General features: G+C 37.7%; 1 protein-coding gene across 1 annotated transcript in view; it reads right to left on the reverse strand.

The window, feature by feature from the left end:
- MYO3B (myosin IIIB) overlaps positions 1-22,869 on the reverse strand; it is a 213,236-nt gene that overhangs the window by 44,392 nt on the left and 145,975 nt on the right. The window contains exons 28-32 of the mRNA XM_075028469.1: positions 21,934-22,045; positions 20,838-21,000; positions 20,038-20,118; positions 10,611-10,731; positions 838-901 (exon numbers count right to left, since the gene is read on the reverse strand). Coding sequence (XP_074884570.1) covers positions 838-901; positions 10,611-10,731; positions 20,038-20,118; positions 20,838-21,000; positions 21,934-22,045 — 541 coding nt within the window. The remainder of the gene's footprint in view (positions 1-837; positions 902-10,610; positions 10,732-20,037; positions 20,119-20,837; positions 21,001-21,933; positions 22,046-22,869) is intronic.

Genomic DNA, 22,869 nt, shown 5'->3' on the forward strand with positions numbered 1-22,869 from the left:
CCACTCTGCCATGATAACTTATAGTTGTGATCTCACAGAGAGCAACTTCTTATTTTCTATGACTCTGTGAAATGTCTAATGCTAGATTTAAGTTACGCAAGATTCTTGTGGCTTTCAGCAACACTGACTTAGCACCCATGTCACAAACATTTGTTTACTTTTTCCATTTAACTTATTTATCCCCTTTCCTCATGCAGTTAAATCATAGCATGCACTGTATGCTGATTTCCTCTCATAGTTAATTTGTATCTTTAGAAAAAAGCTATAGGAAGGTATTAATCTGCTTAACATTTCTAAGTACATCATCCAAGGGATTTTGTTTTTTTAATCTTACATATGCTCAGCAGAGTTACTGGCAAAAACTGTACATTTTCTCCATTTCATCCTTTCAACATCAAATGGTAAGCAGCAAAAATTGGATCAGACTTCAAAGACTATGCTGTGCTCCAAGTCACAGAGCGACTCCTCCATTTCACATATTGAATTCAAGCAGGATATCAAAGTGCTACCAAAGAACCTCAGGTCCTTACTAAAAAAGAGTCTCTAACATCTGTAGAAAGTGAAGTGCACAGACAAATCACCTCAGGGAGCAGCTAGCATTTATTCTCAGCAGCAAATTTCCAGCCTTTTGATTCTCTTATTCACTGTACCTCCCTGTCTTTCTACAGAACTAAAGTTCTTAGCAAGCAGGCTTTTGTCTCAAAGACTTCAAAACATCACTAACGGTTTCATGTTCAGATGGCTATGCCAAGCAGCCATGAACACATTGCAGAACTGTGGACTCAGGAATTTGAAGTTATAATGAGATGTTATTTTAGAATATAAACTTAGTAGTACCTTTTTTGTTTGTTTGTCAAGAAAATCAGGCACCACAGGAGAAGACTGGTTACTGGTTTGCTGCCTATAAACAAAGAAAAATAAATATGTAGTTTAAATATTGTAATTTCTTCATTCTTATAAAAGGTTTACTGGCATACACATTTTTTTGTTGGTTTTCCCTTTTCCCCCTCCCCCAATTTCTAAATATGCACATACAATCAATTCAGAGAAAACACAGACCAGTTCCATTTCCTCTTATAAGGAAGTGCATGTTATTAAACACAGTAGCAGGCTATGAGCAATGAATGTGTCATTAAAAATTTGTGGATACGTGCATGTGTGTAAAATGAGTTTATGAGAATTCTATGAAATTGAAGTCATGTATTAAAATTAATTTGAGAAGATTTTACATGAAACTTTTTTTCCAGGGCTGTGAAAAGCTGTTTTCACAGAATTCAAACATAGGCACTCAAAATTTGACAGATGAGGAAGAAGTGAAACACACAGCTTTGTGTTCTCCTAAAGCCATTTGTGTTGAGGACAGAACAAGGAGTAAAGAGTTCTTAGATTCTTTGTCTATATCTGTTATTATTTTACCATCACATTATGTCACCATAAAAATATTAAAGGCCAACTCCTGCTCTCATTAATGCTAATTAAAGTATCATAAAAACCTTCTGCAGGCCCTGATCCTTGTTGGCAGGCCTTTGAAGTCAATGGATCTCTTCAATAGTAAAGTCCACCCAGATAGAACTTGCTCCAGAATCTTTAGCTATGCAAAACCAAAAAAAAAATGCTACCAATTTCATGTGTTGGATAAAAAACTGAGGTTCATAGATATTACTTGATATGCCAATGGTCCTAAAACTGGGATTAAAAGCAAGATTTTCTGATTATCAAAACACGCCTCAGCCATTGCTTCATTACTCTCCAACCCCCTCACAACCTTTCTGAAAATACAATTAATGGCAGTTGTATTTCTACTTATAGATGAAAACATCTGAAATCTAAGTTTCAGTCACAGATTTTGGTTTAGACATATATATCATAGCTTTTTTCATAAATGGGGAAAAGCTTTACAAGGTACTAAGTAGCTCTTTCAGTTTTACACAGTTATTACAACTGAATACATTTCAGCCCTTTCAGTTACAGTGGGAAGGGGGAATATAAAGAACAAAAATTGCTTTACTGATTAAAAAATACAACATATGTTACCTCAAATTTAATTTGCTGTCAATACTTACATTTCAATCAACTACACTAGTTATAAGTTACTCATGTAACAATAGAACAATATTGGAATTTTAAAAATATGTCTGGCCACGTGTGCATTTTACCTTTCAAAATGCAACTTTAAAACGTACCCTTTAAAAATACTTCAGATTAAAATAACACTACTGAAGGACTTGAAATATTTTAGACTATTATGTATAGAATTTGATAACTGTATATCACCATGCATATGTATTAGATAATACATTTATTCTGTGACATCCACTGAGGCTACTGATGTATTTCAAGCCTTATTTGCAAAAGGGTTTAGGCTCTTAGATTAATTAAGTTTGTCTGAATGTGTTACCCCAGCTCAAGAGCATTGACTTGAATTGTTTCAAAGTAGTCACAACAATGATGGCATCACGGTTGTCAATAAGCTACCTCAGGGTGTGGAAACAAAATGAAGAATTCATGAACATGGTAAACATTCAACTTTCCTGTAATGCTGTGATTTCGTGAATGAAGTTTGGATTTGCTTGTCAGGTTTGGGGAATTTAAATTCCCCTTTATTCTTTAACACTAAGAAAGAGAAAGAAAACATTCTGCCTAAACTGTAATTTGAATTTAAACTGGTTTTTCCTTGGAGGAAATGGAGGGATCCATTTTAAAAATGCATTCTCATTTTGTACTGGCACGCTTTTTTGTACAGGAAAGTACAAAGTACGTCTAGGATTGTATGTGACATTGCATTTGTGCATGTAACATTTTATCTGTAAAGTTCTTTATTACTATTTATCTTGTATATATATTATTTATATAACCATTTAATAGGATCAGTTAGGTAACTCGCCACTTTCCCCCAAAATTATTCAAGCATTTGTTGACATGATTCATTCCCCCAACCCCCAATACTGCAGAAAATAAACCCAATATGAAATAAAAATTATGAATAATCCTCCAATATCACTGTGGTGGTTGTCAAAATAAAAATCTGCTGTTGGATCATTATGTTGCAAATGGCCTACAATGCTAAAATGGACTGAATCATCACCGAAATTTAAATATTCAGATTTTGGGGTGGTTTGGATCTGGATCTAAACCTGCAGCTTGAACTAATCTCTACCTTCTATTAAAAAAAAACAGTCTAGAATTTAGTAAGGTTTTGCCAGCACTGTAACTTTGCCAGGGCTAGAACATTGTCCAAATATTTAAAGCATGAAGGTAAAGTTCAGGAACTTGCGTTCTGTACAGCTTAAACTAGCAAAAATCAGCCTCTGGAATTCTGAAGCCCTTAGACCCCGACTCTCTATGAGGATCCCAGTGATGCTGTGTTTATGACTAGAACAATCCTAAGTTGGGTTGTACTTGGCACAAGATACCCCATCCTTCCACAGAATGTACTGTTGCTGATATAAGTATGTACTTCATGATTACTAGCTTTTACTCAGAAGCTTTTTGTTGTATTTTTCTCCTCCTGTCGTGTTGAGAAGGGGGAGTGACAGAGCAGCTTGGTGGGCACCTGGTCAACCCACCACCATGTCAAACTGGCAAGGAACACTTCTGAAAACATGGCATCAACTGTAGATGCTGAGCACCTTGAAATCAGCCTCTGAGCTATTCTGAAAATTTGGCTAGTATGCAATATGAAAAATGCAATAACAACAGGAAGGCAGCTCAGCAGAAGTTAGGTTAGTAGTTAGTTATATGAGCCAATCAGTGATGATAGCTAACATTTTCAAATGTGACATCTGAGGCTGATTTTGAGGTGCAGGGTATTTTCAGGTATCTTTGAAGAAACTGCTTTTCCTAAGGTTTCAAAAAATTTTTGTTTTCCACATTTGCAGGAAAGCAGTATTTGGGTCAGAGAGATGAGATCCAGTCAGCCCACTTACCTGGGAAGGATGTAAGAGATCCAGGTTCATCTGCCTGGTTTCAATCAGGCAATACAACAATTTGCTGCTGAATGTTCAGCTACTGAGCTATAATACACCTCAGTCTTCACATATGGACTGTCTATAAATCACTCAATTAGCAAGAAACATTGACAAAAAGAGAAACATCGATTCTTAGGGTCTGTCTACACATCTGTGTAGTGTATAGCCACACTATCCTTAGCACTGAAAGCAGTCAAACCATAGCAGCATAAAACTAGTAGCACAGACTAATTTATGCCAGAGGAAAATAGCTAGTTTTGGAGTTATTCTGGCAATGATGAGTTAAGTCATGGAATTTGGACTTTCATCATTTAAACGCTTTTGAAAATGTTAGAAACACTCCTAGATATTTTACTAGAAAGGATACAGCTCATTTTGCAGAAAGAATGTATTCCTGAACAGAATAAATTTAATTCTTCCAGCATGGGTAGATGAAAAATCCCAAAGAGATGGAAAGGAGGGAAAAAAAAGAAGATGACACTGAAAAATTGTGCCCAAATTTCCATTTACACCTTATAAATCATGAGTAACTATCTGAACTTATGAACTGTAATTAGAAGCTCACATGACAGCAGAATCAGACCCAATGGGTTCCACTGCATGCCACAGGAATTGCAGACCTCCTATCTCCATCACAAGCAATAAACTTAATGTTTAATATGATTACAGATAGGAAAGTGAAGCAATTAAAGGAGAGCAGAATGTCTTTATACCAGCTTTTACTGTGGAAAGAAATGAAAATTTGTATTCAAAAGATCATTTATACAAGAAATCGCAGTGTGGTCTTGACAGAAACTGAAATTATCCAAGGAGGAAATTATGGAGCAATGTAAGAAAGGTGTAAGCAGTAAATCACCAGGACCTGATGGCATTGATCTGAAGGTCCTGAAAAAAAAAAGGTTTAAAATGTGGAGATATGACCCTTTCAAGCAGCTATCCATGAGGAGTAGAAGCACACTAACATAGTGATTATTTTTTTTCTCTCCTTTTAATCAAAAGAATCCAGAGAAGGTTTTGTTATTGACTGAGTGAACCTCACTTTAGTGAGAGTCAAGCTGCAGATCAAGTCAAAGAAAGCATAGCAGAAGAGAGAAGAGTTTTTATATGGAACAGTTTACTTCACATTAAGCCAGTTTCTGAACTGATCTGTGCTCATGTGACTGAAAATCATGTTTATTCTCCACCTTCAGTGATACACAGGATATTTTGTGGTAATCCACCATGTAGGTGAATCCACATTACATGCTATTTCAGTGGGCCTCCAGTTGTTGCAGAACATTCAGAAATGAACATTGTTCATTTTTGAGGCACAGCAACAACACTGTTCAAGTAAAGCCAACCCAAGGAGAATTCTTCTGGAACAATTTTTATACTTGCTCCCTACACTGATGCAGCAATGACTGCTGGCACTAAGATGCTATAAAAGTAGCTGACTTGCAACACCAAACCCACTGGCGCAGAGATGTTACATTTCAAGAAGTCACTCTGTATTTAGAGATCATAAAAAGAACCTTGGCAAATCACCTAAGCCATCCCCATTTTCAGAGAAAAACCAGCTACACCTAGCCATTTTTTTTTGTCAGAAGTTTGTCTAAGCTGATTTTTGAAATCTACAGCGATGGAGATGTCAAAACTTCCCAAGGTAACCTACACAGGGCTTAACTCAGTATACCATCAGTGAGTTTTTCTTGATATCTAACCTAACTCCTGCACTGCAATGCAAGCCCATTATTTCTTGCCTGATTCCCAATGGAGAACAGTTTGTTCCTTTCCTCTTCACATCAGCCTTTTGTGACTGGAGAAACAATATCACATGTACTCTCAGTTTTCCATCTCTTTTAGAGATGTCCTCTTATCATGGCTTATAGGCATGTGATCATTTTTGTTGCTGAGGGACTTGCTCATTTTCTTGAAGTGCAGTGTCTAATATACTACATAACTGAGGTCTTGAGAGTGATGAGAAAATATTACGATGCACATGTGAGGTAGCGTGTATCCTCATTACTACTATCCAATGTAAACTTTGGAGCAGGGTGCCATTACTGACTGCCATTCATTTTGTGGTTCATTACAGTCCATGTACCTCTGTTCCTAATTCTAATTCTGCCCTCTTAAACCCCTGTAACCATCACTCACTCAGTACTGATACAAATTTAGTAATCAGATTCTGCTTCATCAGTCAAGCCATTAATGAGTAGAAATAGACCCATTTCTGGAACTTGACTTTCAGATGCATACTTTTGGTAGAACAGAGAAACACTGGTAATTATTCTTTTTCTACAACTTTCCAAACACTTAAACTGGTACGCCTGTGTACTTTTGTTCAGGCTTTATGATCCAATCTTGATTACCTACGTCTCCTGTGAATGTCAAGAGTTTTACTAAAATGAATACTTTCTGAGAATCTATGCTGACCAAAGCGTGAACATGATACCAACTAGCTAAAAGGGGAAAGATGTAAGGAGAAAAATCGCAATGAATTCAACTCAAGAGCGTAAACTGCTGTTGATGTCAGGTATCTTCTAACATGCATCCTTAACACACAGAGCTCCGTAAGAAAACAAAGGAGCAAGGGATACTCACTGACATGGAGTTATAGTTACAGATATAACTATGTGTAACAAAGTCACTATGTGGAAACAATGCTTTCTGCTACTACATAGTATAAGGCCACTGATCATGTACATATAGCTAACCTATATTATGATATTTAGCAGTCAGTGAGCTATAGTTCAGTGAGCTAGAGGAAAAAAAGAACAATAGAGGAAGTATCTTCCAGGGTAAGTATCAGATCAGTATTATTTAACACAATTTGCATTTAGGTGGGAATGGATAAGAAGATGGTGGAACATGCAGGTTACAGATGCTTTGATGAGATTCTAAAGGGATTTAAAGATATTTGAGGATGACAGCTCTGTCTGAACAAGAACATGAACAACGTAGCATAGATTAAGGTCCTTAGTCACTGAACTGTAGCTTATCCTGCTAAGAACAAGAACTTTTATGAAAAATATATTCACTAGAGAACTGTCAGTCTAACAAGTTAAAAATCACAGGATGTTTTAGAAAATTACTTCTCCCTTCTCCACAGATGATTCCTAATTAGCTCAAGAGATCCCCAATACTAACTTGAAATTGTAGCTATGCCATTGCAAAATTCAGCACCTTTGATTTCATGCAATGACCAGATCTAAAGTGGAGGCAGACATGAGGCAAGGCTGATATCTGCACTGGCCTCATGTGAGGGGAGACCATGTCGCACTCCTCCCTTCTCTGCTGCCTATTCGGCTTTCTGCAGAAGGATAAATCTGCTATTCAGCAGGGTTGTAAAAAGGGCTCTGAAAGGTTTTCAGTTTCCTCATCTGAATTTAGTCTTGACCATGTCTGGCTTTTTAGAATAACTCTGTCCTTTTTAAGTTTTGATTGAGCTACTTTGGGAAAGGGTTTGATTGTGATTCAGTTCCTTCATGCCACGCAGGCCTGCATGGCCACAGGCCTCCTCTCAGTGGCTTATGATGTCAAGAAAAGGTTTGGCAAGTGTCGCATACACAGACTGGGTTTTGGGAGGGGAATTCAGACTTAGTATCAGTCTCCCAGGTGTACAATTAATCCCATGACCCTTTTTTGGTAGAAGGACTCACAGGCAAGTCCACAGCTCTGTGGAACTGAATGGAAAAACATTTTTTCAGTGCGACAAAACCACATCCCTGCTAACATTTACATTATTTTCTTCCACCTATTTCTATTCCTATGAGAGGTATTTGCCAATTCTCAATGTGTCTTTAGGTACGTGTGACATCAGCTTCATACAGGAAAGATTTCTGCATTTGAACACAGTTAATACTGGTTTTCAAATGCAGGAAACATTTAACATGCAATGTTAAATGAACTAATGTGTACATTTAATTAGCATCCTATGTCATTTATTAGCTTGAGTTTGCTTATGGCCTGCATTTGCTGAATGAAGAGTGTGAACTAGGTGTAGAGATTCCATTTCCTTGAAGGAATTCAATTTTTTTTTAAAGTGCCCATTCCTTCTGAACACTTTGAAATTCAATACTTAGTAAAACTGAGTGCTTTTTATAATACTGTAACTTCTTTTTTTAACAGATCTTTGAAAAAGCAGCAAGTTGTCATACATTTAAATGTATAGTTATATTCCTGTGCATACAACAGAGCAGAACTGTATATGATTTTGCTTTCTGATCCTGAGTACCTTTAAACTAATTTTTAATTTTCCATAACTACCAGTTAGGAAAAAAAAAAGAAACAAAAATAAAAGAAATGAAAGGAAACGAAGAGAAAAGAATATTTTACTATTCTATACTTCAGTTCCACGGTATGTGAAGCCACAGTGAGGCTGCCTCCTCTAGGGACAGATTACCAGCTACTGTGTTAAACATCTGTACTATTATTCAGCAGCCTTCCTGTTTCCTACAAGTTTCCTGTATGACCAAACAGCCATATGCTTAAAACACAACAGCCCAGTAACAGCTACATGTAGAAGTGGGACTTGATTTATGGGAAGTAAGTTACTGGATTTAGTCCTAAGATTCTCAACATCACCTGTGAAATGCTGAACATTTTCACGACTGAAATCACTGGAACCTGAGGCCATTGCTGAGAAATTTATAGGATTAGGCAAATAATCTGCAATAATTGTTGGGGTTAAACTTGAGAACTGCCAGCAATAATGGCAGTTCAGCAACTCCAGGCAAAAGAAGGTATGAATTTACTTATCTGTCTGATTGTGCATAGCAATAAGGACTGGGTGCAAGACCTGAATGGCCAATGTATTTTACATGGGCACCTTCAGGCCAGATATCTAAAGGCATTTAGACATTGATTTCAATGTAAGTTCAGTGGCTGAATATCTTTAAAGGTCTGTGTATTTGTGCTTCATAGAGCCCAAATTCACCTCAACAGTTACTGAACTGTAAAATATTGTGAGCCTCATGCAATGTACAATTAAGCAAGATGTACCTAATCCAGAAAAATACATTTGTCTGGAGAGCAACAAGGAATTCCAGAAACAGTCTAACGCAAAAAGGGAAGAAAACCATTCCTGGCTAACTATACATAAAACAGATGAAGGAAAAAGTTTAAAGAGGCTGTGTGCCTCCAAACAAGTCCAGGTGAAAGCTCTAGATTGCTAAAAAGAAAAAAAAAAGTCTATTTACATTGTAAATAATTACAGTTTGGGATGCCAAAGAAAACTGATAGTAGACAGCTTATTAGCTCTTGCTTTTAACCATCAGTGCAGACTGGAGAACAAATGACCATGCGATCATGAATAGTTCTAAAGAGATCCCAAGACACATACCCTGTAAGTATTTAATAGACAGAAGGAGCTGCATGCATGTGAAGGGAATTATAAATTTAGGAACTCATTGCTCCAATGAGCAGTGAGGCAACCCAAAGACACAGCTATGATGGTAAATTGCAGTGGGCTCATTCTTTTCCCTGAAAATCATTACCAAAAACATTTATTTATTTATTTAGTCCTTGTCCAATGGCCTGAACCTTTTCCTTGCTGAAAACAGAATACTGCAAGGGAGAGATCCTGCAGCACTACTAACCCACAAGAATGCAGGTGGTTACACCTGAACAAAATCCTATAATAATGCACCAGAGCATGTAGCAGACATTATTCAGTCTAAATCAACCAAACTTAGCATGGAAGTTAACATAACTCAATGTTGTGAGCATACACAGAGAAAGAAATACTGTTTTGGAGAAGTTAATGGTTATTTTAAAAAAACAACCCCAAAACCTTCTTAATGGAATAACAGAATCTAGTTACAGTCATTTATTTCCTCAGAGAACTCTTAAGAGGTGTAAAAGAACCAGTATTTATATGCTATATAGGAAGCATATAAAATAACAGAAATAAGGACTGGAAGAAGCACTGAGATGTCCTTGTGCCCACGCCACAGCAGGAGAGATCTCATAACTCTTAAGTCACTGAAATTTGCTAACCAAAGGGATTAATCCAGCAAATGCAGCCACCTCTCCTAGAACGCTGTGGGAGAGACAGATTTTGGCAACAGCTAAAGATGTAACAGATCCCTCTTGCCTCTCATACCCAAGGAAGTGTCGGAGACATTTGTCTGGAGTGACTCCATTGGTAAGGAAGGTTAAAATACCCTTCCTGTACAAAGAGGAGGACACCACTATTATGGTTGACAGTATTCCTAGGCTTTCTGTCAGTGACTTGTCCATCTGCTTTTTACAGCTCTTTTCCCTACCTCATTGCTGGTCTGCATGGAGCTTTACAGACACAGAAGGGTAAATTTCTACTCTTGAGAATTTAATAACACGTACTACAGTCAATTCTGAAATGCTGAGCATTTGCAATCCTGTCTGCAATCTATGGTATTCTGGGTACTTCTGAAAAGTGCACAGAAACAGGACAGCAACCCAGGACAACCAGTGCTGCAATAAATCTAACTCTGCTAACTGGGAGAACATTGAGATGACTGAACTGGTGGGGGGACTAGCTAACCTACAGGTGCTCATCCTCAGAAAATTGCAGATTCCCTAAGAGCTGGCTGAATCATGATGACACGCCTGCTCCTTTCAGATCTCATTGTGTGGAAAATGACTTCTGTTAGATAATAGACAGCAAAGGATTCAACTCACCAGTGCTCTTCACAGCCAAAATCAGAAGTAGAGCAGCTGCTCATAAGCTGAGGATCTGCTACGCAGCCAGTGCTGCTTTTCAATCTTGTGTAGTTTTTACGAACAATATATCCCCTGAAAGCTAAAAAACATGGTTAGGAATCAGAGAAAAATTCTGCAGAGCCTGAAATACAGACTTTTACTGTGTGAATGCCCTCAACTTTTACTGAACCAGTGGACAGAAAGAACACTTAGCACCTCACAGGGGTGGCTCCAATGTTTGCAATGTTAACAACTGGAAATCATACAGGGCCTTACACTCTTACTGTTATAGTGACCACTTGGCACAGCCCAGGTGAGGAAAAGAGGCCTCAAAATGAGAACATGTCTAATTTAAATAGGAATCCAGCTTAGAATGTATCAAAATACATAGTAGAAAATCACTCCCAAAACACCTTCTTTAATCACAGCTCCCATGGTTTGAGCTAATCAGAATTTTACAGAATCAGAAGTTTTACCTGCTTTTATTGTGGGGTAGGGGGGTGAGGAGCCAGTGACAGATATATTCAATTAAAACTAGAAGAATTAATAATGTCTTTTCCTATTTTTCAATTAACTGTAACCATAATAAAACATTTAAAATACCTCTCATACAAATAATCAGGAAAAAAACCCCAAACTACAGAGATTGGAATTTAAACCATTCATAAAAAAAAGAGCAGAACAAAACAATCACTAGAAATACTAAATGAAGTAACAAACATGCACTGAAATGAAATGGCAAAGAAAATAGCAATGAATAACATTTTGAAGAGATCTACATCCTTTTATTTCCATCAACTGTCTCTGAATTTGGATACCTAAATTACTTAATTACTTCTGTAGTTTTATCTGACATGAATTTGCTTGAATTCTGGACACCTGTGAGCAGTTAGTAATAAAGCTCCAGCACAAACCACAAATAGCAATACATACTGCACTTAGGTCAAAAGACTAAATGTATTGCAATGTACACTTAAACCCAGAAATTGTAAAATTTTATTTTTTGTAGGGTTTATTTCAAGCATTATTTAAGTAGAAATACCTTGATAAAAGGGGAGGGCTGAATAACGAAGAAATGAAGTACAGTATCAATGCCATAGCTGAAGGGTACAACAAGCAGTTGCTGAATAAGAAGGCTGAGGGTTGTGAGGGAAAGGAGTTGTTTATTATCTAGTAGGACTGCAACTTAAACAGTGAGATGATATGTGAAAGAAAATTGGAGCTAAGATCAGGAAATACTATGATTTTGAGGAAAAAACCTTCCCCGTCCAGGAAAGCTTCTAAGCACACTAAACACGTGTAAAAGCAGAGTCAGTCTGGGGACTAATCACCCAAAGGAGGAGAAGAGACCCCTCATTGGGATTCCTAGAGTCCAGGGTTAAATATGACAGTGAGATGCAGGATAGGCATAGAAATGGGGTCTAGGGTAACCTCATGTAGAATCAGGGTCAAGATAACATTGTAGATTACAAAAGGAAATCAGGAGGCAGAATAAATATAGAATAAATTGAGAACAAAGAAGTTGATCAGAAGATTAGCAAGTTTTCCCTGTATCTCACACCTCTGATTTTATGAAAACGCTAGAAGTGGACATTACCTACACAACAGAGAATAAAGACCCTGTGGAATTTACAGTCCCTCATTTATTACCAAATTATGAGATAATTGATTTCACTTTTCTTACATTTAACTACTTTTATAAATTTAGCTCCCCATTCATGGGTGGGGTTTTTTTGCATAATGAAAAGATGGTGGAGGAAACAAAATAGAGCTACCTTGATTGCATCTGCTCTTTCCCTTAGGAAAGGGCTGTAACTAAACCCTTCTTTTCTATTTTAATTCCTGTATAGTGTTAATGGTCTTTTTTTCAGCCACCTACCTCCACAAAAGTATGTGGTGTTGCACTTAATTGTGCAGTATAAGAAAATGAAAACCACCTGAACAGTCCAAGCTGTGGTATGCAATGCTCCATAACAATCTAAGTGTTTCAGTGTTACTGAGGTTTCCAGGGTAAGAAGCTGCAAAAATTGCCTTTTAATGAGAGGTTACTAAAAAAAATAACCATTCACTTTACAGAAGGCATGACAGAAGTTGGGCCTGCTGAGGTGTTGTACGGAATACAGAGCTCAGGTATCGTGAGGCTGAGGAACTTTCCACCCTTAATAATCAGACTGGAAAAGTCAGTCTGTCTGGCAGAGATGAGGCAAGCATTCACTTGCCCCATGTGATCAGGCTTCCAATCCTTAACTATCCCCTACTGACCAGACAAGGAGCCTACTCTGATATTGGCAGCAGAGACAGCTGGCCAGCAGCCACCTCTCTGCAGCTGAAACATGCTGAGTATCAGTCAGTTGATGGGCTACTATAAAAATAAAGAAGCACTGAAACAACCAAACTAATAAGATAAACTTCAGTTTTATCCTTAGTAATTTCTCAACTTTTATTAGTTGTTTGCATGTGTGTGTGTCTATAAAATCAACCCTGATAGCTACTGTGATTTTATTTTTTAAAATTCTTTTTCCCAGAGACTCTTATTAATGTCAGTATAACCATTTCGGTCTTTTCCTCATTCACTACATAAAACCTACTATATCTGATTTAAAAAACATAGTTTTTAACCTGTCTTTTGTTTTCATACATATTTTCAAAATCAGTTCCTCTTCAACTTAACCTTTCCGCAAGCTGGTTTCTAACATTCTTCTAGAATATCTTGAATCTGACAGGTAAACGGCTGTATTTTTCCTACTTTCCCTTTGACTCATGGGATAAGTGAAGCAGCAGGATAAACAAACTTCTCTCTCTCTCAAAAGCTTCATCGAGTGTTAGTAGGACTGCATCTTTTCAACATTTATTAACTGGATCTATAATGTTTCAAAAGAAATGCATATGCAGAGAATTCTACTGGGGGAGTCTGAGAAGCTGGGAAGCTGCTCCATCACAGCAATTTGCATTACTGACTGGTGCTGGTTTTGACACTAAGCACTTGGCTCAAAGAGTGTGAAATTAGCAGACTCATGTTGCTACTGCTCCATGAACAATCACTGCATCATTGAAGAAGAATGATTACCAGCTGTCACCTCATTTTCACCTTATCCAGTCTATATTCGAAACTTTCCAGCAACAGTATCTTTAACCCTGATCTTTACATAGCCAAAGATGACAGGATCTGAAAAGCAAAATAGGAACTGAACTTAATTTTAGCACTATTAGTAACTCAGTGTTAAATGTTTTATGTGCCACAATTTAGGACATGAATTTTTACTTCTTGTACTGATCAATTCTCACACAAGGTGCATTTTCTGTCAGCTCCAGCACCTAGCAAACCAAGAATATATTTACCTCAGCGAGTCTGAAATTTGGTGTCTTGCAGTTAAAAACCTTTGGTTTAAGGTCTAAGTACCAAGGCATATACATTACACACAATGTTGCACAATTCCAGATAGGCAAAGTCCAGGCATTTTCCCTCTGATTCCCATAGGGAATATATAGTTACAGAACAAACTGTGAAGCACAGTGTAGAAAGATCAAAACTAAACAATCACAGGTCTATATACAAGAAGTATGAAGAAAGGAGATGAAGTCGTATTTTAAACAGCAGAAGGATTCATTCTCAGTCATAAAAAATCATGTTAAGCAGACATCTTCTACACAGACACATTTTTAATCTATAATATCACCTAAAATAGCACATAACAGCAACTTGGAAATTAAAGCTCATGCTTGCTGAAGAGAAGATATCATGGTAGTTTGTAATCAGAAGTTGATTTGCTATGAACAGCATATCACTTTCTTAATTTGCCTAGTTAAAAGAGCATTCAGCAGCTTAACTAACAACATCTGAGAGGATTTGGAGCCCATGAATCTGATTCTTCACTCCCTGCCAAATTAACTCTAATGAACAGTAAAAGGGATAGAGAGTCACATCCTTTGCTGGGTCCCATGAATACCTCCCCTCTTTCACCTCTCACTCTGGATAGGTATTGGGTGATGCCTGTTTAATGGCAGAAAAAAACCCCTTAAGTTCTCTGGCAGAAGGATTACGAGAAAGCAAGTCACAAGTTCTCACGTACAAGCAGTAACTATCAGTAACAAGCAGTGACTATTAGGAAGACTCACCAAGGCTGCCATCAAGACTGGTGTCACTGATGCACATCACCACTTGGACATAGGGTCTTTAATTACCATGCATTACAGCCTCTGATCTTGAGATTTGGTCAAAGAAAAGAAAGTGAAGATGACTGCGAAACTCTTTGTCAATATCAGCAAGGGAATGGAATAGATTTTCCAACGTATTGTTGGACAACTTACATTGTTGTCCCTTCCTGATTTTAGCAAGGGCATGAAATCCAGTAAGAATGGTCTCCTTTTCACTCCTCAAAAACACGAGAGAAAACAAAAGGAAATGCAGATGTACTCACATCGACAGAGCTTAGCTCAGAGATGGGGATAGAATGTAGGACATCATACTTCAAAATCATAAGGCCTTTTCACTCTTCTTAACATGTTCCCTGCAAGGGCAGGAGTCTTTTAATGGTAACGAGAGATAGATACTAAAAGTGAAGAATTACTGGATGCCCTAAGCTAGTACAGAACACAAAGAGATGGAAGAGTAAAGTTAATCAAAGCTGTGCAGCCTGTACAAACCAGTCTGGTTTACCCTGAATGTGAAATCAAGGTAATACAACGAGTAAGTTCAGCTGCCATTAAGAGAAACACGTACATCTCTTCAATGGTTCTCACACTGACAACGTAGTTAAAAGGAAGAAAATTAGTGATATAAAAAAGTAAAACTGCATCTGCTACTTAGTGGTTGTTATTTTCAGGAAAATTAAAAAAAAATATATTTTTAGATAGATTTATAACATGCTTAGAAGTTTTTGGAACATTTTACTCATGTAATTCTTAGATCTATACAACAGTATTAGCCGAATACATGGACACACACATGTACACAGTGATATAAATAGGTGAACATAGGGTTTTCAAGAAATACTTCCTTGTCTTCTATTGAAGCAAACATTAAATCTTTGCTGTTGAAAATCCCAAAGGTAACACTTTTATTAAAAGCTTACATTTATTATAAATGTAAAATAGTAAATTACAGCTGTTCTCAGGCCCTCTTTTTTTTTATTATAATGGAGTAAATTTTGCCAGAAGCACATGTTAGAGATATGTAAATAGTGAGCAACACTGCATGGGCAGAAGTTACAGAAAGAAAGCATTTTACAAAGTGATGCTTCATCTGGTTTCCTTCTGAACATCCATCACTTTTCATAAAAAAAAAAAAAAAAAAAAAAAAAAGACCCCAAATCTTGGGTTCTTGGTAAAGAATTTTCCAATACAATGTGACATATGGTGAGTGTGTGAGCACGTGTTGGAGGAGGAGATGGTGGCTCAATGGATTAGTCATTTGCCTTTCACCTCTGGAAGCATAGTTAAACTCAGTCCTGACCAGAGCTGCACAGTATATCCCAGATGGCTAAAGTGGGCCTAATTAAAATGAATTCAGTGATGTCACCTTGGATCTAAGTGAATCGCATGCACCACTCATTTGGCATTGGCAATGTTAGTTCACAAATGAAATAACCAGATTAAAATCCTCCCTTAAGTCTTTCAGGACAACAGTCCCACTGCATGGAAATACATGCTATCATAACTAAAAAACATACTTTTTCAATTGTATTATCTATTGTTTTAAATTCTAATTAGTCCATTATTCTAATACAAAGAAACATTAAATGAGACTTGCATGTGAGGTAAATCAGTGCAGCAACATTTCAGTCAGATGATTCAGTGGATGTACACCGATTTAAACCAGCTGTGAATCTGACAACATAATTTTAAAAAATTCTTTATTTTAACAAAATATTTTTCCTTTTATGTAGATATAAATCAAAACAATACAAATCCCAATTACAAAGAAATACTCGGAAGTGCAAAGTATTGTTAACTCAAACACTTTACACAAAATCATTCTTTACAATTTGCCTCTAAGCTAAAAATTAGCATTTTCGAAACTTCACAGTTTGGGAAAGTGTGACTGGAAGAAGTAGGAAAGACCTTGTGTACCTTGTGTACCATTTTAGCCATGAGTCTAATAAGATCTGTGTATTCTGAGAACCTGTGATGTAGATACGCTGAAGTAGGGTAGCTTTTTCTTCCCCACCTAATTTAAATTCACAAATATTTTGTTTCCTAGCAAGGGTATTTTCCCCCATCTGAAAGAATGTAATTTTTTCGGGTAATATAATACATGCAGGAATTGTATCCTCATGTATATTGTGAGGGTTGTTTTTTTTCTAAGTTTGTTTTTTCTTCCAACGTTTCTTCAATGGATAGTGAACTGCTGGGCCCACAGAGATCTCCAGACCACCAGCTCATGTATTTGAAAGGCATCTGTTTATTTTTAAAATGCAAATGCAGCCTACCTCAAAGACTGACTTGCAAGAAATGAACAATCTGAACAAGTCAAGAGGTTTCCAATCAGGAGCTGTGTTCCTCCTTTGTATCAGGCTATGATCACTTGCTGTCAAAACCACTTAAACAATATCCTGGAATCTGAATGAAGTCCCCCCACAATTAAAATGAGCAGGATAATCCTGCAAGAATTATTCAGGCAAATCATTTTTCACACAGTTTAAAGTAATGATAAGGTCATTTACAAAAGAAATCAGCGCCTTTGAAATGCTGACTTGTAGACAGAGGACTGCCTGGAGGAGGGCCATAGATAACAGTGAAGACTGGCCTCCTAACACTACCCTCACAGTCTTTGGAACTGATTCTGATGAAGAGAAGGCCCAATAAGGTTAATACCCCTACTTTGATCTCTGTCAAAGCGTACCAGCAAGAATTAATTTACATTTCAGATGAAAAAGGTTGACAGCATGAAAAGGCATCTTGTTTCTGGTATGTGAATGTGCTGTAATAGATCGGGAATTCTGAAAGGAAGTTCTGAGGAAGCTAAAGGGATAAGCCGAGCGGCTGCTTTTATTGGGAAAGAGATGAAAGGAAAACAAATTTCAATATGTGCTGTTCTGTAGAAACATGTAAGCCAAATGCTTCCTAAATTTCAAGGCCTGCTTGAGCAGGGGGGGAGGGAAAGGAGAGGGAAGTACATATATTTTAATTATATGGTTTTGCTAATGTCTGGATGACAAATGCAAACAATCTATCTCACTGCCTGAAATGGCTCATTTAAAAAAAGAAATACAAAGGTGATCATACTCCATTTTACTGAAAAGCTGCCTTGAACTACACATTCACATTATAAGATGTGCAGGGAAGGGAGAGATTTGGAGCTGCTTTTGTCTCCATGTCACTAGGCACTTGGACAGTGTGATGTAAACAACAGAAAGACTGTCAGTGTATTTTAAAACCTGGAAAATGGCCACCATTAGCAAGCATGAGCTTTTATTTGAAACACAGAATACTTAGCATGTAGAGAAGAGAAAATGTGCACAAGAATAATTTTCAAATAAGAAGTCCTAGATAAAGGTTTTCAAAGGCAGACAGAAATGTGTTGAGGATTATTATTATTACTATACCCCTTCAAATGCAATGCCAAAGATAGGAGGAGCAGACAGCCTAATTAATACAAAGGTGCACTGTGTCACTCTTAACCCTATAGTCCTCATGCTTATTCACCCAGACTGATCACTGAAACTGTCAAGTGCCAGGTTACAAAGGAAGACAGGATGTGTGTTAGTGGGAAGAGTGCTAACATTCCTCCAGCATTAGGTCCAGAGGGCTCAATAGAAGTGTCCAAATTCAAGGGTATGCATACACTCCCACTGCCTCTGCTCTGCCATGTTCAACGCAGCGTCTAAGCGATGGCAGGAAGGAACACAGCTCTGAATCTCTCCCATGTGTGCAAAGAGCAGAATAGATCAGTTGCTTTCTCTAAAGAGCTAGTTCTCCTACATGCCTAAGAAATCTAGCTGGATAAAACTCTAAGGCAGGATGTCCCCTACCAGTATCCAAGTTATACTGCTATACACCAGCTTCCTACTGAACCTGAGATAACTCTCATCTTAAGGTACTGGTAATAGTGGGACAGTGATGGGTCAACTGCTTCACTTTCCATTTTATGGCAAAAGGCTGTTATAAGTCAGGAAATCAAAGTGCAGGTATGGCCATGTGTAAATGTAGCAAATACTCCAGAAAACAGCTGCAGGCGCTACTTTAAGATCTACTGTCTGTGCTATCATGAAAACAATAGAAAATGACAACACAAAGGAGAGGAAGAAGGGGAGAGGGTGCTTATGCAGTCCTTCAGTGCTTATTGTAATGGGAGAAAAAATTTCTCCTTAACAGTTCTCCATTTAACGGAATATTCTGCATTTGACCCTAGAGCTATAGTTTATGATTCTACAAAACAGTATGCATGCAAAGCTATAAATTATTATTTTATCCTAATGATACTCTGTTCATTTCTGTAACCAGACTGGTATTCTGTTTTCTGCTGAAAGTCACTGCAATGCTTAATTTCAGAGTAGAAAACTTAGACAAAAGAAAAACAAATTTACTGGAAATGCCTTGAGAACAAAGTAAACGAATATTTAGAACACATCTTTTTCAGACTATAGACTTCAGACTTTTAGACTATATGATACAGAATAGAGAGGTGACAAAGCTTAAGGAATTATAGCACGGGAAGCTGGTAGAATAAAGGTGGTACCTTGGTTTATCTGTAAACATATTTGCCACAACTCATTTTTGATCGGCTAGTCTTTCAACCTGGGGTTGGACAGGGAAGGTGTATTACACTGCATCATATGGAGGCTGCTTCATATTGGCAGCATCTGAAAACACCATTGAGGCACTGGTTCTTAGATTTCTGTGCCATATGGTACCCTGCTCTCTACTAGAGACCTACACAGCCCTATGGGCCTGTTCTTCCAATAATCTCTTTAAAGTTTATTCAAATTCATATTGATATGGCTGCATAGGAGTCTGGCAGAGAGTCAAAAGATTGGCCAAAGCTGGCAAACACAGCAAGCAGTCAAAACAAAAACCTGGCAACCTGCCAAGATCAGGGCTTGACACAAAGACAGAGAAATGTATGTCCAGTGCCTCCCATCCATACTGTTAGTCAAATCAATCCAGTGCTTCATATCAGCTCTACATATAGTTGAATCATACAGACTGTGCTCAGAAGAATCTTAAAGAATTAACTCAATAGGTTTTAATCAGTATGTTTTGCTTCCAGAGAAGTACTTAGAAGAAGCCCAAAGTGCCTGATACCTGTCACTGATGTCATTTGATACTGAAGAACAAATGATCAGAAGAAATGTTTTTGATAGTTTTTGTTTGGACTGTAGTTGCATTTCTCTTGGCTATAAACACTGACACATGAAATTACCCACAGCAAAATAGGTGTTGGCAAATGAAATAATGTTTTAATTACCTGCTTGAATATGTATAGCGGCATCAGTTCTTCTGTTCCTTATTTCCTTGTACTTCCTGCGAGCTTCATATCCTCTCCAGGCTAAAAATACAAACCCATGTGCTGGAAATTACATTTATTTAAGGAAGTGCTACAGAGTCTACAGAGTCAGAGATGTGCTGAAACTTTCATCCCTCCTGCCATAACCACTCCAGCCCCCACCACCAATGCCTCTTCCCCACCCACCCACATGTTGAACTTTGGGTTCACAACTGTAGTATTGATATCCCCACAACTTCAAACACCACTTCACTCATCCAAATTTTAATTGTCACCATGTGCTCACTGATGTCCTAACCCAAAAGGCAAAGGTGCGTGATCATGTCAGCACAAGAACTCCCCCCCTCACTCAGCTCCCCAAATTCTTTATAAGGAAGCCTGCTGAATTACTGATAACCAGCCTCTTGGGCCACCCCACAATGTATGTTATCTGGAATTCTGGTATGCATGGTGGGGGAGGGCATGCTACTGCATTTCATTTAAGTGCTGCATGCTAGCATAGACATACCTAACAACATTTTCATTTTGTGCACAGGCATCACATCCAAAATACTAAAATATTTAAATAAAGACATTACCAAATACTAATATGACACCTTAGAAGTAAATCAATAATATTTGCATCAATTAGCTGGAGAGAAAAGTACCTCCGGTTATTTTGATTTCATAATAAACTATTATGAATGAATAAATAATGTACATGCAATTTAACAGCCTGAAATGCAAAAACACTCAATGAAATAGGGAATGTGAACATTTACCTGACTGTATGGTAACAGCACTATTTTCTCTTTTCTCTTTGACTTTCTTGTATCTCCTTGCTCCAAGCCATCCCTTGATATAGGCTTGCATGACCACCACTCTCCCTATAACTTCTCGCAGGAACAAATTTAACTGCTCTATATGGTAATACTTTAGAAAAACCTGAAATGGAACAAAAAAAAAATATCAGTATTACATGCAGGCAGTAACATAACCTCTTGTATTCTACCTTTTCATTAGTCTTATGTCAGACTATTTTAGGGCACCGTTGCTGAGAAAACTGATAAAATACTGGTTGCTGATATCATAGCAATCTTGTGCATCAAATATTTGCTCTCAGTGTGCTTGTGGAATTTCATTATTCCACTGATTATAATCACCCCATTGCAAAATCACATATTTACCCCCTTTACAAAGTAAATTGGCCAGGGGGTTATTTTCAGGTATCAACAATTTTGAAATATAGCCTTTCTTGATAGTGAGAAGATAAATCCTGGGTTGAATTTGTTTTTAAACTTAGTATTGTCTAACAGCATACTGCTTTGGGGGGCAAATCCTGTGGGTGCTTACATACACTTTATCTGGGTCTTGAGCAGAAAATTCTCCTAGTTTTTCCGTTGTGCACTGTAAACCAACTCAAGATACTGTATAGCATCCTTTTTACAAAAGTCACCCACTCCATTTTAAACCATGACCAAAGGCTCTTGACAGAGTCAGAAGGATCTCACGTGAAACTCCACAAATTAATAATGTACTAACCAGTCTCACTGGATGGGCCAGCACGTGAAGTTTCAGTCATGCTATGGTTAAGAGCAGGAGGAACTTCAAGGAGGCACTACCACAGTGGGGACACTAGCAGATGTACTGCCCTTATAAAGGCAGCCCTGTGCAGAATGTGCTTTGGGGAGGTACCCAATGCACCCCTCCTCTTGCAGCACTAACTCAGCTAGCTAGGGAGGGCACATTCGTAACCTGGGAGGCTAACTGGAGCAAATTCCTTGCTCTTTTGTTCATTCATGCAGTACTTTTCAAAACGCTGTTAGACATGTTTTGCTAAAAGGATAATATCCTTGAGAAAATGTTGGCACCCTCTACCTTGGTTTTCCCAAGAATCCAGTTGTCTAGTTTAGATTTCTCCAAAATGGCAAGACAGTTTTCTCTGCTACCAAGGGGAGTCTCGTGTGCCTTGAATGCAAGGCAGTAATACCTGCAAAACCAAATGACAAAGAAAGAATTGACTTGACAATCAATATGTACTTTCACTGCTCTTCTCTAGCTCAGAGCTGCATCTCTAGAACTCATAGGCTAAATTCTCCCTTATACTCAGTCTTCTTCATAAATCATGACACAGCTATCACGAACAGATATTTAAGCATATACATGACACAGGACAATAAGTGGTACCATAGTGGTGACGAATCTGCTGCATTTGAGAAATCCCCAGTCAGTGTAATCATCCATAAAGGTCTTTCACAAACCAGTGCAACTTAGGGAACACCTAAGGTTGCTTTGAATTTTTCAGGTGAGCAAGTGAATGAAGGACAGGGAGAATAAGGAAAAGTGCTAGAAATCAGAGTAATAGAAAGGAAGGCAAAAATAAAACCTTTTGCATAACGTGTAAAATAAGTACACCATCTACAGAGCTGCATAACACACTTTGGCACAGTTACATCTCACTGCAAGTCTGCAATTTCTGTTGAATAAGCAGGTGCTCCCCTAGGTGTTCGATGGACCTTTACAGATTTCCGAGTGGGAGAAAAGTCAAATACTAGCACCAAAGAAAGACAAAAGCACCAAAAGTAAGTTATCATGACCTGCTGCCTGTTTCTTATGAGACATGCCAAAAAAGGCATTTCAGAATATTCAGTATTTTAGTAACTGGTATCAGTCATTTTCCACAAAGAAATATAAATGGCCTTGACATTCTTTGGGAAGCATAAATCCACATAAGAAGTCCAAGGCTTTTGAGCTTGTAACAAGATCACTTCCATCAACAGAACTCAGGGGAGCTTCCCATTTTCAGTATGCCTA

The sequence above is a fragment of the Buteo buteo genome, chromosome 5 (assembly GCF_964188355.1).
Source record: "Buteo buteo chromosome 5, bButBut1.hap1.1, whole genome shotgun sequence".
Classification (NCBI taxonomy): domain Eukaryota; kingdom Metazoa; phylum Chordata; class Aves; order Accipitriformes; family Accipitridae; genus Buteo; species Buteo buteo.